Below are 22,776 nucleotides of genomic sequence, written 5' to 3' on the forward strand. Positions count from 1 at the left end.
GGAACCGGAAATGGCGTCCGGCTCCTGCGCAGAGGCGCGTCTCGGCTGCCTGAGAAGTTGGGAGCGGGCGGGACTGTCGGTCCCTGCTCCCAGCCATGGGCCGCCGCAGGGCAGTGCGTGGGCCGGGGGCCGAAGGTGGCCGCACTCGGCGCCCCGCGGGCCGCTCTCTGGAGGCTTTCGCCGAGGAGGTGGGCGCCGCGCTGCGCGGTGAGTGGGGCGTGATCCAGAGCGGGGGCGGGGGTCGGAGGCCCAGGGTCGAGTCGCGGAGCCGCGGCTGAGGCCGGGTCCCCTTCTGTGCCCGGTGTAGCGTCCGTGGAGCCAGAGGCGGCCGAGGACGAGGGCGTCCCGGGCCCTGCACAGCTGCCCTGCGCTCTGGCCATGTGGGAGCTGGGCCACTGCGACCCCCGGCGCTGCACCGGCCGCAAGCTGGCGCGCCTGGGACTGGTGCGCTGCCTACGTCTGGGCCACAGGTTCGGCGGCCTCGTGCTCAGCCCCGTGGGCTCCCAGTACGTGTCCCCCGCAGACAGGTAGGCGGGAGAGGACAGGGTGTAGGGGTGGGCAGGGCGGGGTGCCTCCTGGGACTCTTTTCTTAATGAGTCCCCTACTCTGGCGAATCCTTCTTTTCAGCGCTCACCTGTTTGCACTGATCTGTCTAGTTTGCCCCCATTACCTAGGGCAGAGTCCAGGATGCAGCAGGTTTCAATAAACGTTTGTTGAGTGAATAAATGAGCTTTATCGAGGAACACCTCCCCCCCAGCTGCCTCAAAAGCTTGGCCCATGAGAGTCCTTGGGGGTCACTGGGATGGGGAAATGATGCCCCTGAATCCCCAGTGGGGCCAGCACCAAGTTGACCCCAGAACCAAGCCCTAAGCTGCTCCTGGCAGACAGTTGGTGGCACGGTCCGGGGTCGCCGTCATCGACTGCTCCTGGGCCAGACTAGATGAGACTCCGTTTGGGAAGATGCGAGGGAGCCACTTGCGGATCCTGCCCCACCTGGTGGCTGCCAACCCTGTGAACTATGGCCGGCCTTGCAGGCTCTCCTGCGTGGAGGCCTTCGCTGCTACCTTCTGCATCCTGGGTGAGTGTCGGGGCCTGGCAGCCTGGAGTCTGGCTGTGCTCTCAGCAGTGTGTTTTCTGCTGCAAGTCCCAGGAGGAGCATGACCATGTACGGGGAGGTGGCCAGGGTTTCATCCTAACTCCCACTTAAGTCCTCGCCATGCCGGGTTGAGGTGGAGGCAAAACACATCGCTGGCCTACAAGCACTCGTATTTGGCCCTCGTTGTCAGGGCACCACCGCCCTGAGAGTCCTTTGTTACCACAGCTCACCCCCAGAGACCTTATGGTCCACATGGAGGCCCAGGTGGGTGGCCCTGTGAGACTCCCTGTGGGGAGAGGGACTTAATGGGCTACTAAGGCAGAGGCTGGTGAGTGGGCATGGGCTGTCTGGACCGTGGGAAAGTGTCAGCGGGACTTTTAGTTCCTGGGACAGAAGGAACCAGCTCCAAGGGTAACAGGAGAGGGATTGTCCACATCCTTGGAATTCCTGTTTCCCGCACCAACAGGTTTTTCAGACTTTGCTGTCATTTTGCTACGGAAGTTCAAGTGGGGCAAGGGCTTCCTAGACCTGAACCGCCAACTCCTGGACAAGTATGCAGCCTGCAGTGGCCCAGAGGAGGTGCTGCAGGCAGAGCAGGAGTTCCTGGCCCACACCAAGGAGCCTGAGGAAGAGGAGGAAATCGGTGAGGCCTGGCACAGACACAAGCCCCCTGGGTGGGAGCCAGCACCCTCCAGGCCTGCCACCTCCTTTGAGAAGCCTGGGGGTTGGGGGGAGCCTTCCTGCCACAGCTGTGGGACGCTTGGTTCTGCTCCAGGCTCACCTACAGGTCGCTTTCCTCTTTGATTCCTCGATTCAGATCCCTTTGATGTGGATTCAGGGCGAGAGTTTGCAAACCCCAACAGGCCCGTGTCTGGCCCCCGGTAGGTCCTTGGGCTTCCCAAGTTTCATGACAGCTCAGACCCAGGGCTCCCCTCCGCCTCTGGCCTCAGCCACTCCTGCTGCAGGGTGGGGTGGTGTCCTAAACAACACCAGGATGCCTTTCCGAGTGCGGAGAAGGGAAGGTGGATGTCCTGATGGAGAGATTTCAGTTTTGAGAGGACAGGGAATAGGAATCTGTCCTCAGCTTGGGGGCTTTGGTGAGTGAGTGGGGAGGGGTGTTACCTCAGACTGGCCAGTGAACGCACCCCTCCCTCCCAGGCTGCCCAGAGACAGGGCTGACAGTGACACCGAGGAGGAGTCTGAGGAACTTGGGCCTGACCCCGAGGATGGGGGAGGCAGCAGCAGCAGCCCTGAAGAGACGGAGGCCAGGGTCCCCACAGAGATTTGGAAAGGAATCAAGAAACGGCAGAGAGACTGAAAGTTGCAGACATGTATATTTTCCAAGGCGGAGTGACGAGGACATCTAGAGATGGCAGTGGAACTTGCGGGAACACACACAGGCCTGGTGGCCTCAGCCCCTGCAGCTGCCAGCAGGACTGGACTCTGTCTGGGTTTTCTCCCTGTGCTTCTAACCCGGCCTTGCTCTGGGTCCTGCCTCAGAGCCCTCCCAATGAAGCTGCAAGCCGAGGAGATCCCTGTGTGAGCCTCTGCTTCTCTGCGGTTGGCCTGTGGGTTTGGGGGGACCCTCAGCCTCTAGTGAGGCAGACCCTGCCTAGAAGAGTCTGGGGTGTGGGGATGGGGCTGCAGGGTAGGTCTTGTGTGGGCACCCATGCGTTCGTGAAAAGAAACGCCAGATAGCTGGCCAGTTGGCATGGAGCCCCTTACACTGACCAGCCTTGAGTGACATCCTCAGCCAGAGACCCTGGGCCTGTCAGCTGGGTGGGGACTGGAGACCTGTGCAGCTCTCAGGCAAACCACCCTCCACATGCCTTCTGGGGTGGAGGGTCCCTGGAGAAGGATGGGGACACTGCACATGTTCACCCTCTCCCTCCAAAGCCTGGATTGTCCAGACTCAAGACGCAGACCTTCCTGCCTCTTCACCTAGTGAGGCCTTGCCCCAGCCCTGGAGAGACGAGGACAGAACCTCCTTTAGGACAGGGCTCTCCTGTGTAGCACTGGTGACATTTAGGAGTGAACCATTCTTTGTTGGGGGGGGGGGGGAGGGTTCATGGCAGGATGTCAAGCCTGGTCTCTACCCACTGGTGCCAATAGCACAGCCTTCACCCACTCCCCAAATGTGACTGACTACCAAAAACATCTCCAGGCAGCACCTAATGTCCCCTGGGGGGCAAGGCTGCCCCACTGAGAGCCCTGCTTTTAAGACCAGCGCCCTCCTGCCCTGTGGCTGTGGAACCTGAGGCAAGGCGGGAAGCTCACCTGGCGGCCAGGCCTGTTCTCTCTGCTCCAGGGTTTGGGGGGCAGCTGCTGGCCAGGCCTCGCCCAGTTGGCCATCCAGATCCAGTGGGGTGGGGTTTACTGGGCACAGGGGGTTCACAGCACACACCACAGAGACACGGCCAGGGCAAAAGGGAGCCCAGGGAGTCCAGCCACAGCAAACACACCATGAAGCAGGGGAAGAGGCACCACGATCCCGGCTGCACAAAGCTGACCACGGCGAGAGAACAACACGGAGACTTGGGGAGGGCCTGGCTGGCGGCCGCAGGGGCTCAGGGGTCCGCCTCCATGTACTTCTCCAGCTCCTTGAGTCTCTTGACAAACTCCTGCGCCTCCTTGTTGTTGCGGCCCTCCAGCATCCTAAGCGCCGATCTCACTGCGGGCGGGTGGAGAGGGGACGGGACGGGGCCGGGCCAGCGTCAGCCCCGGCTGGCCCCGCCCCCAACCCCGCCCCCGCCCCGCCCCTCACTCACCCTGGGCTCTGGGCCGGCGCAGGTGCAGGGTGACCGGCTGCCCGGCCCTCGCGCTCCCTCCCACCTGGGGCCTCGCGACGCCGCCAATGCTGCCCAGGCCCAGGGCTGCCTCCCCCGCGAAGTCGTTGGTGGACAGCCAATCGTGGTCCATGACGGTGAACAGCACGCAGGCGCCCCGGCGGCGGCAGGCCTCTGCGGGCACGGAGCTGGGGGCGGGGGAGGCGGGTGGTGGTCACCTGGAACCCTGCTCCTGGCTCCTGACGGGCAGGGCAGGGAGGGACACTCACAAGTAGAAGAGCTCGTCGTACACGGGGTGCAGCGTTCGGCTCTTGACCTGGGTCCTCTGACTGCGGACCAGAGGGAAAAGGTGCGGCGGGCCCAGCTCCACGATCACAAAGGGGTCGCTCAGGCCTAGGGACACGGCTGTGAGCGGACCACGCCGCCGTCCCCACCAGCCCCGCCAGCCCCGCCTCGCCCCGCCCCGCCGCACCCCTCCCCCGCACCGTTGGCGTCCAGGGGGAGCAGGTCGGCGGCGTGCAGCACCTCCACCGCCAGCCGCTGTTCGGCTGCCTCGTAGTGGCAGCGGACGCTCAGGCGCCCAAACCGGTTGTGCTCCAGGGACCTCTGCGGAAAGGCCAGGGGGCCGATGAGCCGGAGCCCGGGGACTCCCGGAGGCGGAGCCTCGTGCCCGCACCTGGGCCGCACTACCTGCTTGAACTTGTCCAAGTAGTACTGCTCGATGCACTCCCGGGTGGAGCACTGGTGCAGGCGCAGCTCCTCCTCCAGCCTCTGCAGGAAGGAGGAGGCCCCTGGTGATGCCGGCAGCTCCTCACGGCCCCATTTCACGTGTGGGGTGTGGATGAACTCAAACTTGGGTCTCTGGTGTCCGCCCCTCCCCCTTCCTCTGTCAGAGGCCCCAGAGCCAAACTTCACCTTGTAGCTTCCGTCCCTCAGGCTCTCCAGGGGTAAACCCTGGCCCTCAGCATGGAAAAAATTGACCAGGGCCTGCGGCAGGGCAAGAAGGGAGAGATATCAGGGGCGAGGTGGGTGCTGGGGACCGAGAGTGGAGACAAATGGAGCCTTGAGCAGCACCCAGCTCGGGCTCTCGGGAGCCCAGGGCAGAGCCACTCACACCTGGGGCGCATCAGAAGCCCCCAGGAAGCTTGGGAAAATGTCAGTGCCTGAGGCCAGATAGCTGTCTTAACAGGTGGCCCAGGTGCTTCTGACACAGGTGGGCTGGGGGAAGGAGATGCTGCCCTGGTGGTTTCCCAGAGGAGGGGTGTCCAGGGAAGGCCTGGCGTCCCAGCAGGGTGCAGCAGGGCAGCTGGGAAGGGTCAGCAGGCTTGTCGCCCTGGGCCTGGGGTTGGGGGGAGCCAGGAACTGGGAGCTGCAGCAGGAAGGGCTCTTCCACATGGCCCTACCTCCAGCGTGAAGTGGAAGCGCCCATAGAAGTCGGCAGACACGTCACGGTTTGCGCCCAGAGCCTGCAGAATAGCCTGTAGCAGCAGCTCCCAGAGGGCCTCCAGCACCCTGTAGGGACACTCGGCATCTGTGACTGGACACTGGGCCAGCCCTGCTCCACCTGCCCGGGACCATACCTGCTCAGGTTCTCCTTCACTAGTGAGGCGTTCAGCAGAGCCAGCTTCTCATCCAGGTACTTCAGGAGTGGGGCCATGGCCTGCAGGCAGGGTCCTCAGGCTGGGACTGAGCCTGGGCCCCCACCCCACACACACATTCCCCGCCATGCCCAAGCCCTCACCTGGCCGGGCACTCACCTCCTCGTTCTGGATGGAGTCAGGTGAGAGGCTGATGTGCTGCACGTACTTCCTGATGTCACCCACCATCTGCGGGAGGACGGCGTTCAGCACCAAGTTGGGGTGCAGGGAGGGGGCAGCCAGGTCCCGCCCCACCATCCCTGCCCACCTTGGAGGTCAGGTGTGCCGTCACGGTTCGGGCCTCCCGCTGCAGGTCCTCATCCAGGGCCTGCATGCAGCTGAGCAGGGGGCGCGGGAGCACACCCTCGAGCCCTGGAGCCCCCTCCGGCCACACCAGGCCACGCAGCGCCTGGTCAGCAGCCTTGCGCAGGAGCTCCACGTCGTTGAGGACCACGCAGAGCTGGGGAGGTGTGCCGGACATGTGTGGGTTGGCAGTCGGGTGGTGGCCCCACCGCACCTCCTCCTCCCCCCAACTGGACCCTCCCCGCCCGCCTGTCGGCTCACTGGCTCGCTCACTGCCTCGCCCACTGCCCCAGGCTGAGTGTCCACCTTCTTCCGCAGCAGTTCTGTGTAGAAGAGGGCAGCTTCACACAGGTCCTGGGGTGGAAGATGGGGGCTCAGGAGCTGTGGGCCATGTCCCCTGGCCCTGTTGCCCCTCCAGACCCCGATCTCCTCTCGGGAGTCCCCACCTGGCTGAGCTGGGTGCCCAGCCCCTGGGCCTGGGCAGGGTCTGGCCATGCCAGGCAGGCCCACAGCTCCTGCATGTGGCTGAAGCAGAGGCTTGCAGTGGCTGCGGAGCTGCTGTGCTTGGAGGAGGAATCCATGGGCTCCAGCTAGGAAGCAGGAGGAAGCCTTGCTTGTGAGGGTGCCCCGGATGAGCCCAGCACCCTCAGGCCTGGGTGCTCACTCACTGTGTCCACATCCACAGCTCCCTGAAGCCTCCACTTGGCTTGGTCCCGCAGCACCTGCAGCCAAAGCTTCACAGCGGGCAGGAACGGGGCATGGATGCCAGCCAGGGCAAGGGAGCGGCTGTCCCTGCAGCAGAAGGCCAGTCAGAGCTCGCCCCAACTCAGACACCTTGAGCCAACATGTCCCAGGTTCCTAGCCTAAGGAGGCCCAGGGGAGAGTCTCTTGCACAGAGCCCTCCAAGAGGAGACTGGAGGACAGGTGGGGGCAGGGCACCCACCGGCCTGGGATGCTGCTCCAGAAGCGCTGGATGTCTGCCAGGGTCAGGTAGAGCTCAAAAAGCCCTGAGGCCACCTCGAGGGTCATCTTCGGGCTCAGCTGCTCCGTCAGCACCCACGCCTCTTCTGCCACCTGCCCAGGAGGGTGGAGTCAGACTGCCAACAACAGGAAACCCAGGCCCCTTCCCAGCCAGGGGGCTCTCCCCAGGCCGCCTCCTCACCAGACGCTCCAGCTGCCGAAAGGTGAGGGTGAAGAAGTCGATCTTGATGATGCTGCAAAGGACACACCTCAGACATCTGCTCTCCCTGCTCCCCAGCCCAGCAGCAGCACTTGAGGGGCTGGGTGCAGGGGCAGCAGGGAGAGCGCTGGCCCCACCTGTGGAAGAGGCTGGCGTAGATGCCATAGCAGGACTGCAGGTCCTCGTAGACAGCGTCAGCCAGCTTGACCAGCCCTGCAAGGCGCTGTGGCCCCGGCTGCAAGGAAGCCCAGCACACTGACCTTCTGGCCTGCACCCACATGCTGCCCCCCTCCCCTTTCCTGAGCCACACCTGCTTCCCCTGACCCATGCCCCCCTGAGTCACACCTGCTCACGAGGACTCTGGGAGTTCAGGAGCTTGTCGAACCATTCACGGTTGCCTCTCTGCAAGGGAAGCCACCGAGGCAGAATGGTGGGTGAGAGGGAAGAAGGACAACAAAGTGTGTGTGGTATAGCAGGTCCAGGCGGGGGCAGGGGCACGGGCAGGGCCGGAGCAGTTAGCCCAGACCAAGCTACCAGACACACCTTCAGGGCAGCAGCAATGTCCATGTTTAGCTCCGTCTCGAAGGGGCAGATCTCAAAGGAAGGCTGGAAGAGCTGCAGCTTGCCAAGACACCTGGGCGACCCGTCACCCGCTGACTGGGGGTGCCCCACCCAGTCCCCTACCCCTACCCACACCCCCACCCCTCGTGCCAGCGGCTGCACCCACTTCAACAGCAGCTCCAGGCGGTAGACGGCTGTGCTGTTGGTGGCAGGGAAGTAGTCTCGGAGCTGGCGCAGCAGCCGAAGCCCAAACTCAGAGAAGGCGGAGAAGCTGTCTGCCAGTCCCTCCTCCTGGGGGACAGGGCCCTTAAGAACTGACTCCTGAGTGCCCGCTCCACGGCAGAACCAGCCAGTCTACAAGGCTCTGCCCTGAGGAGCACCCTCCCTACCACCACCTCCAACCCCACTGGCCTTGCAGTGATGACCTCTCCAGCCCCTGCCTCCGCAGCTCCCCCTGGAGGCACAGACGCCCTCAGGGTCTTTGCACTACCAGCTGTGCCTCCTGCGAGCTGGCCCACTCCCTCTGTTGCTCGCGGGGCTGAAGCGGCATGGCCTCCCTTCCTCGGGACTCCATCAAGGTATCGCACACCCGATCCTGGGACCGCACAGCACGTGCTCTCTCCCAGGTCCCGCAATTTGTCCGTTTGTTTTTAACCACCTACCGCACCCGCAGGCTGTGCACCCCACCAGGGCAGGACTCTGGCCGTCCCTGCCTGCCCCAGCCTGAGCAACTCCACAGCACACCCCCCAGGAACAGCATTTTCAGCCGAGCCCACCTGCTCCTGGGGCAGCGAGGCTGCCTCCTCCCAGTGTGCCTGCATATCTTCCAGCAGCCCCAGCAGGTAGCCGTAGTCCAGGGTGCGAGTCTGATGATGGCGGCTGCTGACCTGCCAGTGCCTGCGGGGCCCAGCCCAGGGTCAGGGCAGCGGCCTTGGGGCCGGGACCGGGAGGAAACCGGCGCCCCTCCAACTCACAGCACAGCCCCTTTCCGGGCCCCGCCCCCCCAGTGCCCCGCCCCTCGCGACACGGCCCCGCCCATGTACTTGCAGTTTCGCCCGCCGAGGCTCTGCCCCTCCCGCCGCCCTTCCGCCGCGTCGGGGCCCTGCCCTCTTGCGGCGCGGCCTCGCCCACTCACAGCACAGCCAGCTGCAGCGCCGACAGGTTGCTCTGCGCGCCGTGCAGGCAGAGCACGGTGGCCGCAGGCCCGCTGAGCTCACCGCGCCAGCTGCTCGAGTTGGGCTGGGGGACGGGCCGGGCGTGGGTGGAGGCGGGAGACCCCCATCCCCTCTCGGCCCCCCGGTCCCCGGCCTCCCCCTCTCGCCCTCCCCACGCCGCGCCTGGCTGCCCCGGGGGCCCGAGGGCGGCGCTACCTCCTCGGCTCGGTGCTCGAACTGCAGCAGACGGCTGAGCAGCAGCAGGTAGGACAGGAAGCCCGAGCGCCCGCGCTGGCTCATGCTCGTGTCCCTCTGGAACGCAGGGCCCGCCGGTCACCAGCCCTGCCCAAGCCCATGGGCTGGGGCGCAGGGCCGCAGGGCGGGGGTCCCCCTTGGCTTCCCACCTGTGTGGTGATCAGCTTGAGGACCAGCTGGCAGTCCCCCTGCACGCGGGAGGCGCTGGAGCGCGGTTCCAGTTTGAACCAGCGGTCCTCACCAGCCACGGGCACCTCCTGGGGAAAGGGGGTTCAGATTGGCGATTCTGCCTCCCCCTTCCTCCCGCACAGACTGTCTGCAGGACCGTGGGGAGAAAACAGGCCTCCACTTCCCACTGAACATGGGTAACCAGCACAGGGAGCGCTTAGGGGTGCCTGGACCCCTGGAGGCTGTCCCTCCCCCACTCCTCCCAGCATGGTGCCCCCCCAGCCCCAGAAAGATGGGAGACTGTTGGGGGAATCACAGGACATAGCCAGCAGCAGTATCGCAGGAAGGCGGGGCACCCATGAGCAGGTGTTCCATGAGTGACGCCCCGACACCCACTCACTCGGATGGGTATGTTGAGGCACCCCAGGAAGTCATCGGTGTGGTCCTCCGTGGGCCCTGCTGTCCCATTTGCGCGGGCAGACTTGACAATCTGTTTGAAATACCTGGGAGCAGTAGGGTGAGCGTCACACCTGTGGTCCCTGAGGAGCCACCACCTTCTGGCCCCCGTGGCCGAGCTGTGACTGTCAGGGGCACAAGGGTCCCACCTGCCATACCTGCTCATGCCCTTTAGGCCAATGACTTCATTCAGCTTCCTGCACGCTTCCACCAGGGACACGTCATCATCATGATCCCTAAGGGTGGGGCGAGGCGGGGGTACCTGGCTGGTCTGGAGCCCAGCCTGGCCCTGACTGCCCCCTCCCGCTCTCCCCAGACCAGAGGCACCCACATCCCCTGCCCTGCAGGGCACAGGGGCCTATACCAGATGTCCAGGTGCAGCTGGTCGGTGCTGACATCCTCAATCTCACTATAAGGAGAACAGAGAGATACCCTTTAGGGTCCAGGTGATCCTCTGCCCGGAGCTGGGGCAGGGACCATTTCTGAGCCTCAGTCTCCTTGTCTGGAAAATGGGCATAGGACCAGCCCCTCAGTTCCCTGGGGCAGGCACTGAGACCACATACAGGCACAGCTGCCACATGCAACCCCAGGATCAGCCTGGCACTGCAGCAGACCCTGCCCAACCACCCTGCCACCCAGCTGGACGAGGGGCCTTACAAGAGGAAGTGCTCCTTCCACACGGGGTTCAGGGTGCTGCTCTTGACCTCGGTGACCTGGATGCACTTGGCCGGCAGTGGGCCACCACGCTTGCTGCCCTTGCGGAAGCTGAAGCGCTGCTCCTTGTGTGGGCCCGGCTCCCTCAGGGTGCCTGAGGCCGGCAGGATGCCCAGCATGCAGTACGGGTCACTGAAACCTGGGACACGGCAGGTGCCTCAGCCCCTGACCCCTGACCCCAGGCCCCCCCGTGACCCCCACACCTGAGCTAGCCAACGTCCTGGCTGAGCTAGCCAACCCCACTCACCGTTGGGGTCTTTGGCCAGCAGGTTCTTGGCACGCATGACGGAGACTTTCAGGGCATATGTGGGAGCCTGTGGGTGGGTGGGGGTGTGAGGGCCTCTCGGGGCTCAGCATGGACCCAGCCCTGTGCCCCCTCCACCCCAAGCCCCTGCACACGAGCACTGCGCTGGTCAGCGTCTGCCCAGGTGGGCGGCAGCCTCACCTTGGCCTTCTTCACACGCTCCATGGCCTCAGCATGTTCCTCGGGGCTGGTGCCGAACACCTGCACAGGGCGGACAGGTGTGAGGGCCCAGGTACCGCTGAAGCAGGGCTGACTATCGTCCTGGGGGCCTCACGGGGTTGGGGGAGCACACACAGGTGAAGAATAAAGGTGTCTGTCCATCTGTTGGTTTGTCCTTTCTACTTTTTTCTGTGTGTCTGTCTGTCCATCCTTCTTTGTATGTCCTGTATCTGTCTGTCTACCTGTCACTTCGTGTGTTCTTTATATCTGTCTCTGTGTTCATCTGTCTGTTTTTGTGTTCTTCTGTTTGAATGTGTCTGTGGGTCTGTCCATCACTCCATCTTTCTGGGTATGCCTGTCAGCCTATTTGTGTCTGCGTGCGTGCGTGCGTGTGTGTGTGTGTGTGTGTGTGTGTCTTGTGTACATGGGGCAAATCTATGTGTGTTGTTCAGGTGATAGTGACATAAGCAGGTGGGGGAAAGTGTCTCAGTCCTCCCCAGAGATGGGGAGGGGCCAGGCCAGGATGGTGGGTGGGGCCAATGGGGCTCACCTGCTGCAGGTAGCTCAGTAGGACCTCCTGGTCATCCACCTGGTCGGGGCCCATGGTCCCTGCCCGGTAAAGGACTGTGTACAAGGCTTCCTCATAGAGCATCTCCACCTGCAGGTGGGGAGGGGAGCACATGCTGAGTCCCGGCCACCCTGTCCCTGTCTCTCCTCAGCCCCGGGCTCTGGCCACAGGGGATCTCAGGCTCCTTGAGTCCACCCTGTGTGCCCAGCCCCCAGCAGCTCCTCCCACTGGCAGAGCCCAAACCCTGCCTCTGTGCCTTTGCACCTAGCAGGCCCTCCACTGGGGGTCCCTCCTCACCCCTGACCTCTGCTCGCTTCCATGGGAAGGCCTGGCCCACCCACCCCAGACCCTAAGTCTGGCACACAGAGGTACTTACAGCCCCTCCTGGGGCCAGGACCCCTTCCCCCTTACCTCCTCTTGGGTCAGGGCTCTAAGGCCACGGCTGGTGTCCACGGGCTCTGTGGGGGCTGGGGAGCTACTGCGCAGGAGGACCTGTGAAGGGCACCGGGTGAGGGCCTCTGTGGCTCCCAGGGCCAGTGGGGCGGGGAGTGCTCCAGGGAGGGAGGGAGTGGAGGGCGGAGGGGCAGGTGGGGAGGCCTGGCCCAGCGCCCCATGCCAGGCAGCAGTGCCCGTGCTATCCGCACCTCGGGGCACGGCAGGCCCTGTCTGCCTTCCCCCTTCTTCAGGATGAGGCGCATCTGGGCGAAGAACTCCACACCATCTCCGGGTTTCCTGCCAAGAAAGCCCAGACTCGGGGTCAGCAGACCCTCCCCGAAGCTACAGCTCACGGCACGTGCCGGCCCACACGACTCAAGGGTCTCTGCATGTCTGGGGGCGAGGTATGATGCCCTCCATGGCCTTGGGTTCAGAGCTTCCTGGGCTCCCCCCAGGGGCCATGCTGGGCAGCTGGTGTGTGAGGTCAGTGAAGGAAGGGGGGCCAGATCAGGTGACCATGACCGTGCGGAGCGGGCTGTGGGGCACCCACCAGGCCCCAGCCGCGGGCTCCTGAACTTCGGTGCTGCTGCTCGCCGGCTCCTCCTCAGTCCTCCGGCGGAAGGACGGGCACACCTGTACCTGCCTGAGCACGCTGCTCTTGATCTCCAGCAAGGTGGACATGGTGGGTGGCCTGCGGGCAGAGAACACAGCCACGGGCCACTTGTTCATTCACTGGCGTGGCCATACTGTCCCCAATGATCAAATCAGATGCCACCCTGAGCAATGACTGAGGTGTCCCCGTTACTCAGAGGTGCCTACTGCTGGGGTCATGGGCTCCAGCCCCTCCCAGGGCTGCAGACTTGCTCAGTCCAAGCCCTATCCCTTCCACAGGTTCTGGCCACCCAGACCAGAATGACTAGTACTGAGCTGGCTTCAGGGGATGCCCGGAGCCCATTCCTCACTCGACACAGAGGATCCCTCTCTGTCCCAGCGTGGTACCTGGGCTGCTTCAGTCAGGATGCTACATGGCGGCTCAGCTGCCATGGCAACATGGGCAATTGGAGCCGGACAGGAGAGTGAGCGGGGGCTGTGGCCCCACAACCCACACTTGCCAGAAGAGGAGTAGGCCCTGCTCTGGGGACACCTTCTTGTACAGGTGGCTAGGCCCTGGGATGCCCCTGAGGGGCAAGCAGCTCTCACTGCCAACTCCAGTTCCCCCGGCCTGACCAGCCTTTGCTGTTACACCCACACACGTCCTCCAGGGGTCTCAGTGTCCCCTGCAGACCCCGCTGGGAAGGGCAAGATGATAGCTAAGCCACCAAGGGCCCCTGAGCCTGCCTCTTCCACCCCATGGCCCGGCCCAGGCACCCACCTCTCCCCTGGGTCAGGCAACAACCTCTGGACCTGGGCCCCCTGGATCCCCAGGGTGGTCTTCTGTTTCCCCGTTGAAAACCATCAGGGCAAAGTGAAGACCCTTTCCTGGGCCACCTCTGCCACTCGGTGCCACCCCTCGGGCTCCCTGCCCCAGGCTTGCCGGCCTCTTGTGCAGGACACACCATGCTCCCCTTGGCCCACCTGGGGGTCTTCGCACTGTCTGGGTCCCCTCATTGTCCACTCTTGAGCCCCCCCACTGCCCCCGCAGGGCCAGGCACATCAGCCTGAGCCTGCCATTTTCATTTGACAAAATAGGAAATGGGGACCCAGCCAGATCCAACTCTACTTGCCCCGATCTCACGGGCACTTAGCAATGGGAGAGCCAGGTGAGACCCGCCCCTGCCCTGTGCGCCCGCTGCTCAGGGGCTGGGCCTGTGCTTGTGCAAGTCTCCGTTTACCAGCGCTGCCCCTTCCTGGACGCTTATGCTCTGCTGGGAGAGCCGGGGCCAGGCACGCCTGCCACCTTGTGGGTCCTAAACAGACTTTTTGAGCAAACCAGGTCTGTCTCTGGGTGGGCCCGGGCTGCCATCCCTGGTCTGCAACCCCCACCAGCTCTCAGCTCCTCGTCCTGTTCCCTGATCCTCCAACCCCGGACCTGTGGGGCCCAGGGGACACTGGGCTCAGAGGGTGTCATCTGGCCAGACATGAGAGCTGGGGACAGGGAAGGCAGGTGGCTCCCCCCACCATACCTGTCAGCGCCTGCCCCTGGGGGCCTCTACCCAAGATGGGGGCTCCGCAGCCCCTGCACGCACTTCCCGAAGCTGTCACCCTACAGCCAGCAGTGAGGTCCCAAGGGGGCTGGGCGTCACGGGCCCCCTTTTCCTCTCTAGCTGAGTGGAAGAGGCTGCTCCCCCCACAGCCCCCCAAAGCCAGGGAGCAGCCACTGCTTTAGCTGTTGCCAGGGCAACCGCCAGCTGCGTCTGCATGTGACAGGGGCTCCGGGGCTCACATTCCCAGAGATGAAGATGACGCAGGAGCCAAGTGGCCTGAGCTGCAGGGTGGGGGGCTTTCTCTGTGAGAACGAAATGTTCAAGGCAAGGCAGGCCACCTCCCCTGATAATCCTCAGACCAGCCCTGGAGAGGGGGTGCCACTCTGCTCCCCCACCTAGACGAGGAAACTGAGGCCCCGGGGTTAGGAACCCACCCAAGGCCACAGAGCCAGCAGGAGGCCCAGGATGGAGTCGAGGTCTCCCCAGCTCTGGTGTCCGAGCGCTAAGCTCTTGGCTCGGCTTGAGTCTCGGGGTCCATCCAGATGGGCTGGCCTTCCCCTGTGCTGCGCGGCCCCTCCCTGCTCCCTTCCTCAGCCCATTGCCAGGATGGGGCAATAGTGGCGTCTGGGTGCAGGGGTCCAGGAGAGATGGCTCATCCTGAGAGCCCAGAAATTCCCTTTGTTCCCCTGGAAACCCTGGGCCGCCTGAGCAGTGATGACCTCACTGCACCCAACAGCCTGGGAGCCAGCCAGCACCTCCCCCAGAGCTGCTTTTGACAGTGGGCATGTGGCCGACCCTCAGGAAGCAGTTACTGGCTGCAGGGGCCCTCAGTCTGTACAGGGCAGAGTGAGCTGGGTACAGGGCTGCAGGGGACCCCCCCATCTGTCTGACGGGCCCCATGGGATTCCTTCCTGAGTTCTCCATTTCTCGGTCCCAGGTCTGGCCAGCAGCTCAGAGCAGGACATGCCTGCACCCCTGTGCATGCCTGGCCACCAGTTCCCATTTATCCAACGAACAAAGTGACGCAGGCCAAGGAGCTGAACGCCACACAGGCACTGGGCCCAGCTGAAAGTGACAGGCCCGCCATGTTCCCGGGCTGTGCCCAAGGCCCAGGGTTGAATGGGAAATGATAATTTGCCAAGTGGATGTCACTGTCCCATTTCACATCCCAGAGCTGGGGTGAGCTGCCCTGAGCCAGGCCTCGAGCCCAGGGCTCGAAGCCAAGCTGTCTCCTGCTAGCCCACTGGGGAGCCGGGGTGGCACTGAAGCAGGTAGGTCTGGGGCAGCTGAGCTGAACTGGAGGGCCAGCTCTCTCTCTAGTCAGAGTTCCTAGTGGCCAACCGGCCACCCTTGGAGTGAATAAACACCTTCAGGGCGCTGGGGCCTTCTTACTGAAATCAGTCCCTGGAGACTTAGGGGTCGGGGGTCCACTGATGCCGCCGCGGGCATGTATAAGGAGGGGGTGGCAGGATGTCTGGCCCCACCAGCTAGCTGTCCCTGCTGCCCTCTTGGTCTTCTCTTCCCAGCCCAGCCCCTACCTGACCCCCCTCACTCTTTCTATAGGATTTCCGGCTCCCACCTCTCCGTGTCCTCATTGACTCTGCACACAGTGCTCCCCTGCACACAGCACGGCTGCAGTGCCCCACTGCAAGTCACCTGGCGTGCCCATTACAAATATTAGGGTCTCATCCCCACTTAATCCCCAGGGATGGACCTGGGAATCTGTATTGTAACCAACTCTGTAGGTGGACCTAGAGCTCTGAAGCCTGAGACCAGCTGTAAAAGGCTAGCTAGATGCTTCTAGAATGAACGCATTTAAAATGAAATCCTCCGAGGTTCCCTCCCACTTGGCCAGGCCGGCCCCCTCTTACCTGTCTTCCCTCACCTGTTCACGCGGCGTTCCTCCCTCCCACTTCTCTCAGTGACATCCCCTCTCGCCCCTTCCTCCCGTCGCCCCTCTTCCCGAAGCTCCCTGTGAGAACCTCGGGCCCCCCAGTTCTGTCGGGGTGTTTCTCTCATTGGTGGGCGCTCGGTTCGGGGGCAGTTTGGAAACCTGGTGAGGGTGTATTTTTTTTGGACCCACCCAGACGTCTGGAGGGATTTGGGGAAAGCAAGGGGTCCTGCCAGGATCGGCAGGAGGGGGACGGAACTGGGCTCTAGGGGCGTCTTCCTCCCTGGAGGGTTGGCTGGGAAACCCCGCGGAGCGTCTCGGAGCGGGGTGGGGGGGGGTCCTCGGCCCCGGCCCACCTGCGGCTTCCCCCGGGGATGGCGCGCCGGGTAGGAGCGGGGTCACCCTGCGCACCCCGGGAGCCGGCGGCGGACGGTGGTCCTGGAGTCCCGCGCCCCCCGCGGCAGGGAGGTCTGGTCCCCCCGCCCCTGCGCAGTGCGCACCCCGATGCCGCCGGGTCCTGCTTCCGCGCTCCGAGGGCCGCAAGAGCGAGGGTCGCTCCTCCAAGCGCACGCCGGCCTCCGTCTCCCCGGGGCAGACGGCGCGTCTTCTCCACCTCCCGGGGCCCGGGGTGGCGGCGAGCGCGGCGCGGGAGCTGGACCGGCGGCTCTCCTGTACGTCGGCTGGGCGCCGGGCCGAGCTTCGACGGCAGGGCGGGAGCCCGCGGCACTCACCGTGGGCCGGGCGGCTGAGGAGTGGGGACAGTGCTCCTGCGGGCGCCGCGCTCGGCACCGGTTCCGCAGCTTTGGCTGCGCAACCGCTCGCAGCTGCCCGAGCAGACAACACAGCGCGGGCGCAGCGGCTGCAGGGGCCGAGGGCGGGGCCGGGCCTGCTCGCCCCGCCCCGCCCCGCCGCTCCGGGCCCGCTTCCGCCCCGCCCCCGCCTCCCTTGAGTCCCACCACCGCGACCCCGCCGCAAGGGGCGCCGGGCGAGGATCCCTGCGACCCCCGTGCTCTGCCGGACACCCCCTCCCCCAAGCGGCGGTGTTCGGGGCTGTCAGTCAACCCACAGGTGGGTGCAGTGCGGGAGCAGGATCTGCTCTGCGTCAGGACCCCCTCCTGGGGGCCCCAGGGAAGCCAGAGTCGCCGAAACGGAACAAGATATGCCCGGGTCCGCAGCGCAGACTTTTCTGGAAAGCCTGCGCAGTCATCTGCGAAGTCGCCCTACCAGCCCAGCGCTGTCCCCAACACAAACATGGAGCGGACCTTGGTCTGGGGACTCCTCCACCGCGGGCCTAATCGCTCTTCTTCTCAGAAGGGACAGTCCGCACCCGGGGCAAGGGGGTGCTGCAGGCACCAACCCGGGATGCCCACAACAATCCTGATCACCTGTTGGGGTGATCGACCCCATGGCCCTTGCTGGGTTGCCCCTCCGGCTGGAACTGCCATCATAGGCTGGACCCCCTCTAGCGCCGTTCCCAGCCCATCCTCAGTGCCCCTCCACCTCACCGTGGTCACCTGGAGAGCTTGCAAAAACAGATTGCTCAGCCCACCCCGGACCTGCTGATTCCCAAAGTCTGGGCTGGGGCCCCATCACCTGAGGCTCCTCCCACCACACTTGGAGAACCCTGGGGGCTGCTCAGAGGTTCTGAACTTGTCAGAGATGCACAGGGTCCCTGTATCCCAGCCCTGCCTTTGGCGGATCCTGCTGGACCCTCAGAGCACCTTCCCGGCATTTGGCGGATCCTGCTGGACCCTCAGAGCACCTTGTACTTGGGGATCAAGACTGTGGTTTGGAGAAGTTTTCACCCCAAAGACCTCGTCTCTAATGGAGGGACTCCAGGCCAGATGGGGAACAGACAAACCTGGAACCCACTTCAGCTCAGACCCAGAGGCAAAAGACAGTTGGCTCTGGGGAGGCCAGGGGTCAGTTGAACTTAGGAGAGGGCCAGAGTCTGGAGGAGCAGAGTTCCAGAACAGAGCTGCATGCTGAGAGGCAGCCCACCTGTGCTTTCTTCATTCCCCAGTCCAGAGGAGACCAGGCGCTTCCCCTCGCCCCAGGATGGGGCTGCCACCTGTCTCAATTTCTAGACCCAGACTCACAGCCATGCCATGCGTGCCTGTCTGTTCAGGATGAGACACAGAACCACCTGGTTCGGGGAAGACAGACCTGCAGGGTGGGAGACGGCACTGAAGGGTGGGTTCTCCTTCTGGAAGTTCTGGCCCCAGGCCCTGCTTTCATCCTGACCCAGCACAGCCAGGCAGATGGGGGCGGGGGTGCTCAGGAAATGCACAATGGCTTGGGACAGATGAGTCAGGTGAGCAGGGGAGGGGCCTGGATCCCACGCCACCAGCTGTCCCTTGGCTTCCTTCTGCAGGGGATGGGAATGGGTTGGGTGCAGCTAATGTCCTTCCCTGGGGATTTGGCAGGTCCTGAGCCAGGGTCTTGTAGCTGATGCCCCCCCACCTCTGCAGTCTTGCATCAGGTTCTGCCAACCTGTTGGAACAAACACTGCCTGGTTGCCATGGTGATCCTAATGGCTTTGGGGTGAAGAGATGAGAGTCTGCAGCTGCTGTAAACAGGAAGTTAGGAGGGGCAGCTGCCAGTGGAGGGGGCCTCTACTCACACCCTCATCCCAAGCTCTGAGGGGAGCTAAGGGGCTGGGGGCCAGCGATGTCACGAAGATGCACCAACCCCTAAGACTAACACCACGCAGCCTGTCGGGGCAGAGGGCGCCAGGAGACCTCACCACTCTCTTTTGCAGGTAGGGAAACTGAGGCCCAGAGAGGCCTAGAGAGGGGAAAGGGCCTGTCCAGGGCTACACAGCAACAGGCTGGGTCCCAAACCCAGCTCTGGGCTTCTGTTTCCCCAGGAAAGCATAATCCTCAGGGTCCTTCCCTCCACAAACATTTCCTGGGGAGGGAGTGATGGTCCCGTTCGTGCCGACCCCTTCATTCTCCCCCAACCTCCTGGGTCAGACTCCTGCCCTGCCACACTCCTCCGCTGCCTTGGGCCTCAGTTTCCCTCAATAGTAAAACGGAGATAGCAGCAGCAGAGCCCACCTCTCAGCAGGGGGAGGGGATGGTCTTACCGTGGAGCAAGTGCTGGTTAGAGTCAGCTGCAGCTCCTCCAGTCCACGGGGGATGGGAACTGGAGCCACCATTGCCCAGGACCCTCCAGTGGCCTTGGGAGGGGCTCTTTCCTTCAGGGACTCAGTTTTGGCCTCCGCGGGTTGGAGGTTTAAGCTCATCCTTGTGTGATCCCACAGCCAGGAGAGGACAGGGAGGGACGCCCCTTGCCCCGTGCCTGCGCCCCAGGCCTGGAGCTGAAGGATTTACCTTGGCCCCCTTGCCCCAGGTCCCCCACAGTGGTTCTGAGCTCAACGGGCTGTGAGGGGGCAGCTCAGGGCATGCACAGGAGTTAGGGCACAAGACACCCTGCCTATGGGGATCAGGGCTCAGTGGGTCTTGTGGGGAGGTGGGTTTACTCGTGGAGCTTCCAGCTGGAAAGGGTCTGGCAGACAGGGTGAGTGGCTTTTCCTGCTTAGGGCCAGGAGAAAAGCACCAGGCTCTGGGCAAACACTCTGATGGCTGCTGATGGGCAGGGAGAAGGTGCCTCAGAGGTGAGAGGCATCCTGGTAAGTCCAGGGCACTGCCATCACTTTTAATAATGCATGAAATCACGCCCTATGGTGGCAGCCCTTGGAATTGCAGTCACAGCCTCCTAGCAGTCAGGCTCCTCCCACAGCTCTCTGACCCCCATAGCACCTGTCGGAGGACAATGGCAGGAAAAGCAGGAAGGGAGGTGGACCACAGGGAACTCATGGGCACGTAGCCCGGGGATTCGGGTCAGGGTCCCTGCCTGCCCTGGGCTGGAGGACCCTGAGGGACTGCAGGAATCTGTCCCATTGCCTGTGCTATCCTGGGTGGTTCTGCCAGCAGAAGTGGTGGCTCCAGGTGAGAGGGGGTCTGGCCCACATGTGACCCCTTGCCTGGGGCACTTAACCAGAAGCCCAGTGGGGGTCCTGCTGCCAGCACCTGTGCAGGTGGAGCCTGTGCCAGGCTGGGTGCTCTGAGGCCTCAGGCCCAAGGTTTTCGTGGGGCTGGGGGTGGGGACAGAGTAGCAGCCCAGCCAGGGCTCTGCAGGTCTCTGTGAGGCCCAGGAGACCGGCGGCAGAGCTGGGAATGGGTCAGCTGCCTGGCTCCTCCACGCACATCCCTCTGCACACAGGAGGCTGAGGCACTCATCCTGGCTCTGGGGCCCCAGATTCCTTCCTCAAGGCAAGAAAGACCCCCTTGGGATGGGTAACCTGTAAGAGCAGAGGCTGGGAGGGAAGGACCCAGGCTGGGGCCCTGCAACTTTCTTTTGCTGCTCCCTCATTATTTTCTTCTAAAAGCTCAGATAAAACAGCTTCCTGACTGAGGCCCGAGGCTTTGGGCAAGTGGCAAAGTCCGTAGGGTCTGAGGAACTAAGTGTGGATGGAACCCAGTGCTCTAGCTCCTCCGCCAGGCCCATGGCCTCTGCAGATGGGGTCACAGTAGTCTGGAGGCCTCCAGATGAGCCTCCTGACCACTGAGGCAGGACACCCCCAGGCTCAGCACCAGGGTCAGCTGGGGACAGATCTGGACCAGCACTCCTTGGGCCCCTCCCCGCTGGAGCTGGCTTAGACCAGTTGGAGCCGGCCCAAGTCAGTGCTCAGGGGCCCTCCAACCTGGCAACACGTCGCCATGGCAACCTCAAACTGGAGGCAGGGCCTGATGTATGGTAGGAGGGCTTTGGGCCGCCTGGTCAGGGAGCAAGGTGGCCTCATGGGGGTGGGCAGGTGTGAGGACACGGTGCTGACTTGGCCAGGACAGTCCAGGGAGGCTGGGGGAGACCCCCAGGGACCCAGAGCCCAGCCAGGAGCCTATCTGGGCTCCAGGCAGAGTGGTTCCTGGGGAGATAGGCTCCCAGCTTGTCCTACCTGTGGTCAAGTTCTCCTAGAAGCCCCAACGCTGGGTTCCTTGCTCTGCACCTGTGTAACAGCCTGGCCCAAGCCAGTCCTGGACACACTGTCCCAGGGGCCTGGTCAGGGTCTGAGCCAAGGGCTCACAGGCACCTTGGCACCGTGAGGACAGCATCCTGGTGCCCCGGGGAGGTCCACCATGGCAGTTAGAAGGAGGTCCCCATGGGGGGAACCTGCTCCAGCAGGCCAGGGAGGTACAGGCGAGACTCGGAGGACAGGGCCAGGGGTCAGTGCAGAATGTGGGCCCAGCCTTGGCTACCCACGTCCCAGCCTCAGAGGCACAGACCGGGGGATTCAACCTTGGCTCTAGGGAATGTCACCCTCTGCCACTTGCGGGTCACTGAGCGTCTGATGCTGGAAGCCGAGGGAGGAGGCGGCTCCAGCAGCTCCTGGGCCGGCAGCACAGGACCCTGGAATTGGCCAGCCTGGCTCCCCTGACACCGAGCATGAGGCAGCCTGTGCGGACGGAGCAGGAAAAGGACACCCTGCAGGCGGCAGTTAGTGGAAATGTTTTAATTAGAGGATTTTTAGATACAGTGGTTAATCTATTGCCCACAATTCCTCACTAATTATTAGGCACCTCATGCTGGGAACACACGCTCTTCCCTTACAGTAGAAACAGGATCATCGCATTTCATAGTTCTTGTGTTACAAGATTCACATCTTTGTTAAGCCAAGGACTGTGGCACAAAAGGACATTTCATTAGCCGAAGTCACGACAATTTGCTAGAAACACTGATTACTTTAGAATGCTTTAACTAGAAAATATATTGAATTTCCATATATATTACCATATACATGTATAACTATTACTAGGAGTAGTTCGGTCATTACAAAATAAGACATTCTGGGAGAGGCTACAAATACACAACCCGTTGGATCCCCCCAAGGCCCTCTGTGCCCAACACATTGCGGACATCAAACTGGGAGCTCAGCAACTCGATGCATCCAGCTCAGTGAGCTGGGAAGGAAGGCACTGGGGCTTTGAGCCATAGGTGCTGTGGGCTCAGGGGCCCCCAACTTCCACCACGATCCTGTTGCCGGGTCACGTTTCCCAAGGCGAGCCTTGGCCCTTCCTGACCAGGGGCCCGGGTGACCAGTCCTCCTCGAGCTCTTATGGGGATCACCCTGCCCCTGGGTCTGTGGGCCGGAGCCACAGGTGCAGGGGTCCCCCAGCGAGGGTCTTCAGGGTGGGAGGGCAGGCCGGCTCCAGGCCTCGTTGGGACCCGGAGGCCAAGTACCCGCCTTGGTAGTGCCGGGGTGCAGGACACGGGCCCGGCCCCCTCTGCCACTTCCCGGCTCCATCTTCGGCACCTCCAGCTGAGCCGGGATCCAGGCCCGCTTCCGACAGCATCGAGGATGTCGAAGTTCTGCAGCGGCCTCATCCGCAGTGCTTTGAGAGCGGCCTCCGGGCAGAGCAGGATCAGATGCTTCAGGAAAAGGGAAGAGCTTGAGGGGCAGGCGGTGGCCGGGTTGCTGCTCTTTCAGGCTGTCCTGGTGCCAGGACCACCTGCGTCTGGCGGGGACACAGGGACGCTGATGCGCGAGCACAGGAGTGGGGGTTGGTGGGAGTTGCGGGGAGGGATGGCGCAGGTGCTACATGTAGAGGCTGGGGCAGCTGCTGAGGCCAGGGCACTGCTGGGCAAGAGGAGGCCACACGCCTCACCCGCAGGCTGGGCTCCATTGCCAGGGCCCAGCCACCCTCAGCCGCCTGCGATGGCACTGAGGGGGCGAGCTGCTTGAACGGCAGTCCTCCCCGGGCCCGCCTGGCCTGGGTTAGGCATCTCGTCCTCTTGATGGCCCAGGCGGTGCAAGCTTTACAAGGGTCTCGATGCCAGTTCCAACCTGACCAGACCAGAACTCTCTAGCACTCTGCAACCCAGAGCCCCGGCATGGGGGGGGGGGGGGGGGGACAGAATACACAGCACTATTTACAGAGGATGGGGCCGAGTGTGGGGTGTTG

At 63.5% G+C, this 22,776-nt stretch overlaps 2 protein-coding genes across 6 annotated transcripts; one reads left to right on the plus strand and one right to left on the minus strand.

Annotated features, from left to right (window-relative positions):
* The first annotated feature begins 11 nt into the window (after positions 1–11).
* TSR3 (TSR3 ribosome maturation factor) lies at positions 12–2,626 on the plus strand. 2 transcript variants are annotated; one of them, XM_007181734.3, is made up of 6 exons: positions 12–207; positions 308–527; positions 885–1,078; positions 1,563–1,739; positions 1,914–1,977; positions 2,255–2,626. In XM_007181734.3, exons 1-6 carry the CDS (start codon positions 96–98, stop codon positions 2,412–2,414), a joined length of 927 nt encoding a protein of 308 aa, XP_007181796.2. In that variant the 5' UTR covers positions 12–95; the 3' UTR covers positions 2,415–2,626. The 2 variants fall into 2 exon arrangements, with proteins under 2 accessions (XP_007181796.2, XP_057384521.1); XM_057528538.1 differs by having other exon boundaries at positions 308–506.
* BAIAP3 (BAI1 associated protein 3) lies at positions 2,412–16,638 on the minus strand. Of its 4 annotated transcripts, XR_009005327.1 has the most exons (35): positions 16,543–16,638; positions 12,327–12,467; positions 11,986–12,073; positions 11,753–11,833; positions 11,324–11,431; positions 10,756–10,815; positions 10,558–10,624; positions 10,254–10,449; positions 9,961–10,005; positions 9,755–9,832; positions 9,541–9,643; positions 9,122–9,229; positions 8,934–9,029; positions 8,699–8,802; positions 8,340–8,460; positions 7,730–7,854; positions 7,546–7,636; positions 7,348–7,404; positions 7,140–7,237; positions 6,985–7,036; positions 6,766–6,896; positions 6,491–6,614; positions 6,269–6,412; positions 6,084–6,176; positions 5,788–5,979; positions 5,640–5,708; positions 5,463–5,542; positions 5,286–5,394; positions 4,798–4,869; positions 4,573–4,653; positions 4,368–4,488; positions 4,152–4,275; positions 3,865–4,070; positions 3,374–3,767; positions 2,412–2,662 (listed from the first exon to the last, which is right to left on the minus strand). XR_009005327.1 is itself a non-coding variant. In XM_057528527.1 (34 exons), exons 2-34 carry the CDS (start codon positions 12,455–12,457, stop codon positions 3,664–3,666), a joined length of 3,459 nt encoding a protein of 1,152 aa, XP_057384510.1. In that variant the 5' UTR covers positions 12,458–12,467; positions 16,543–16,638; the 3' UTR covers positions 2,412–3,663. The 4 variants fall into 4 exon arrangements, 3 of the variants coding, with proteins under 3 accessions (XP_057384510.1, XP_057384511.1, XP_057384512.1); XM_057528527.1 differs by having other exon boundaries at positions 2,412–3,767; XM_057528528.1 differs by lacking the exon at positions 16,543–16,638 and adding an exon at positions 16,312–16,363 and having other exon boundaries at positions 2,412–3,767.
* Positions 16,639–22,776: the final 6,138 nt, after the last annotated feature.

The sequence above is a fragment of the Balaenoptera acutorostrata genome, chromosome 15, assembly GCF_949987535.1.
Source record: "Balaenoptera acutorostrata chromosome 15, mBalAcu1.1, whole genome shotgun sequence".
Taxonomy (NCBI): Eukaryota; Metazoa; Chordata; class Mammalia; order Artiodactyla; family Balaenopteridae; genus Balaenoptera; species Balaenoptera acutorostrata.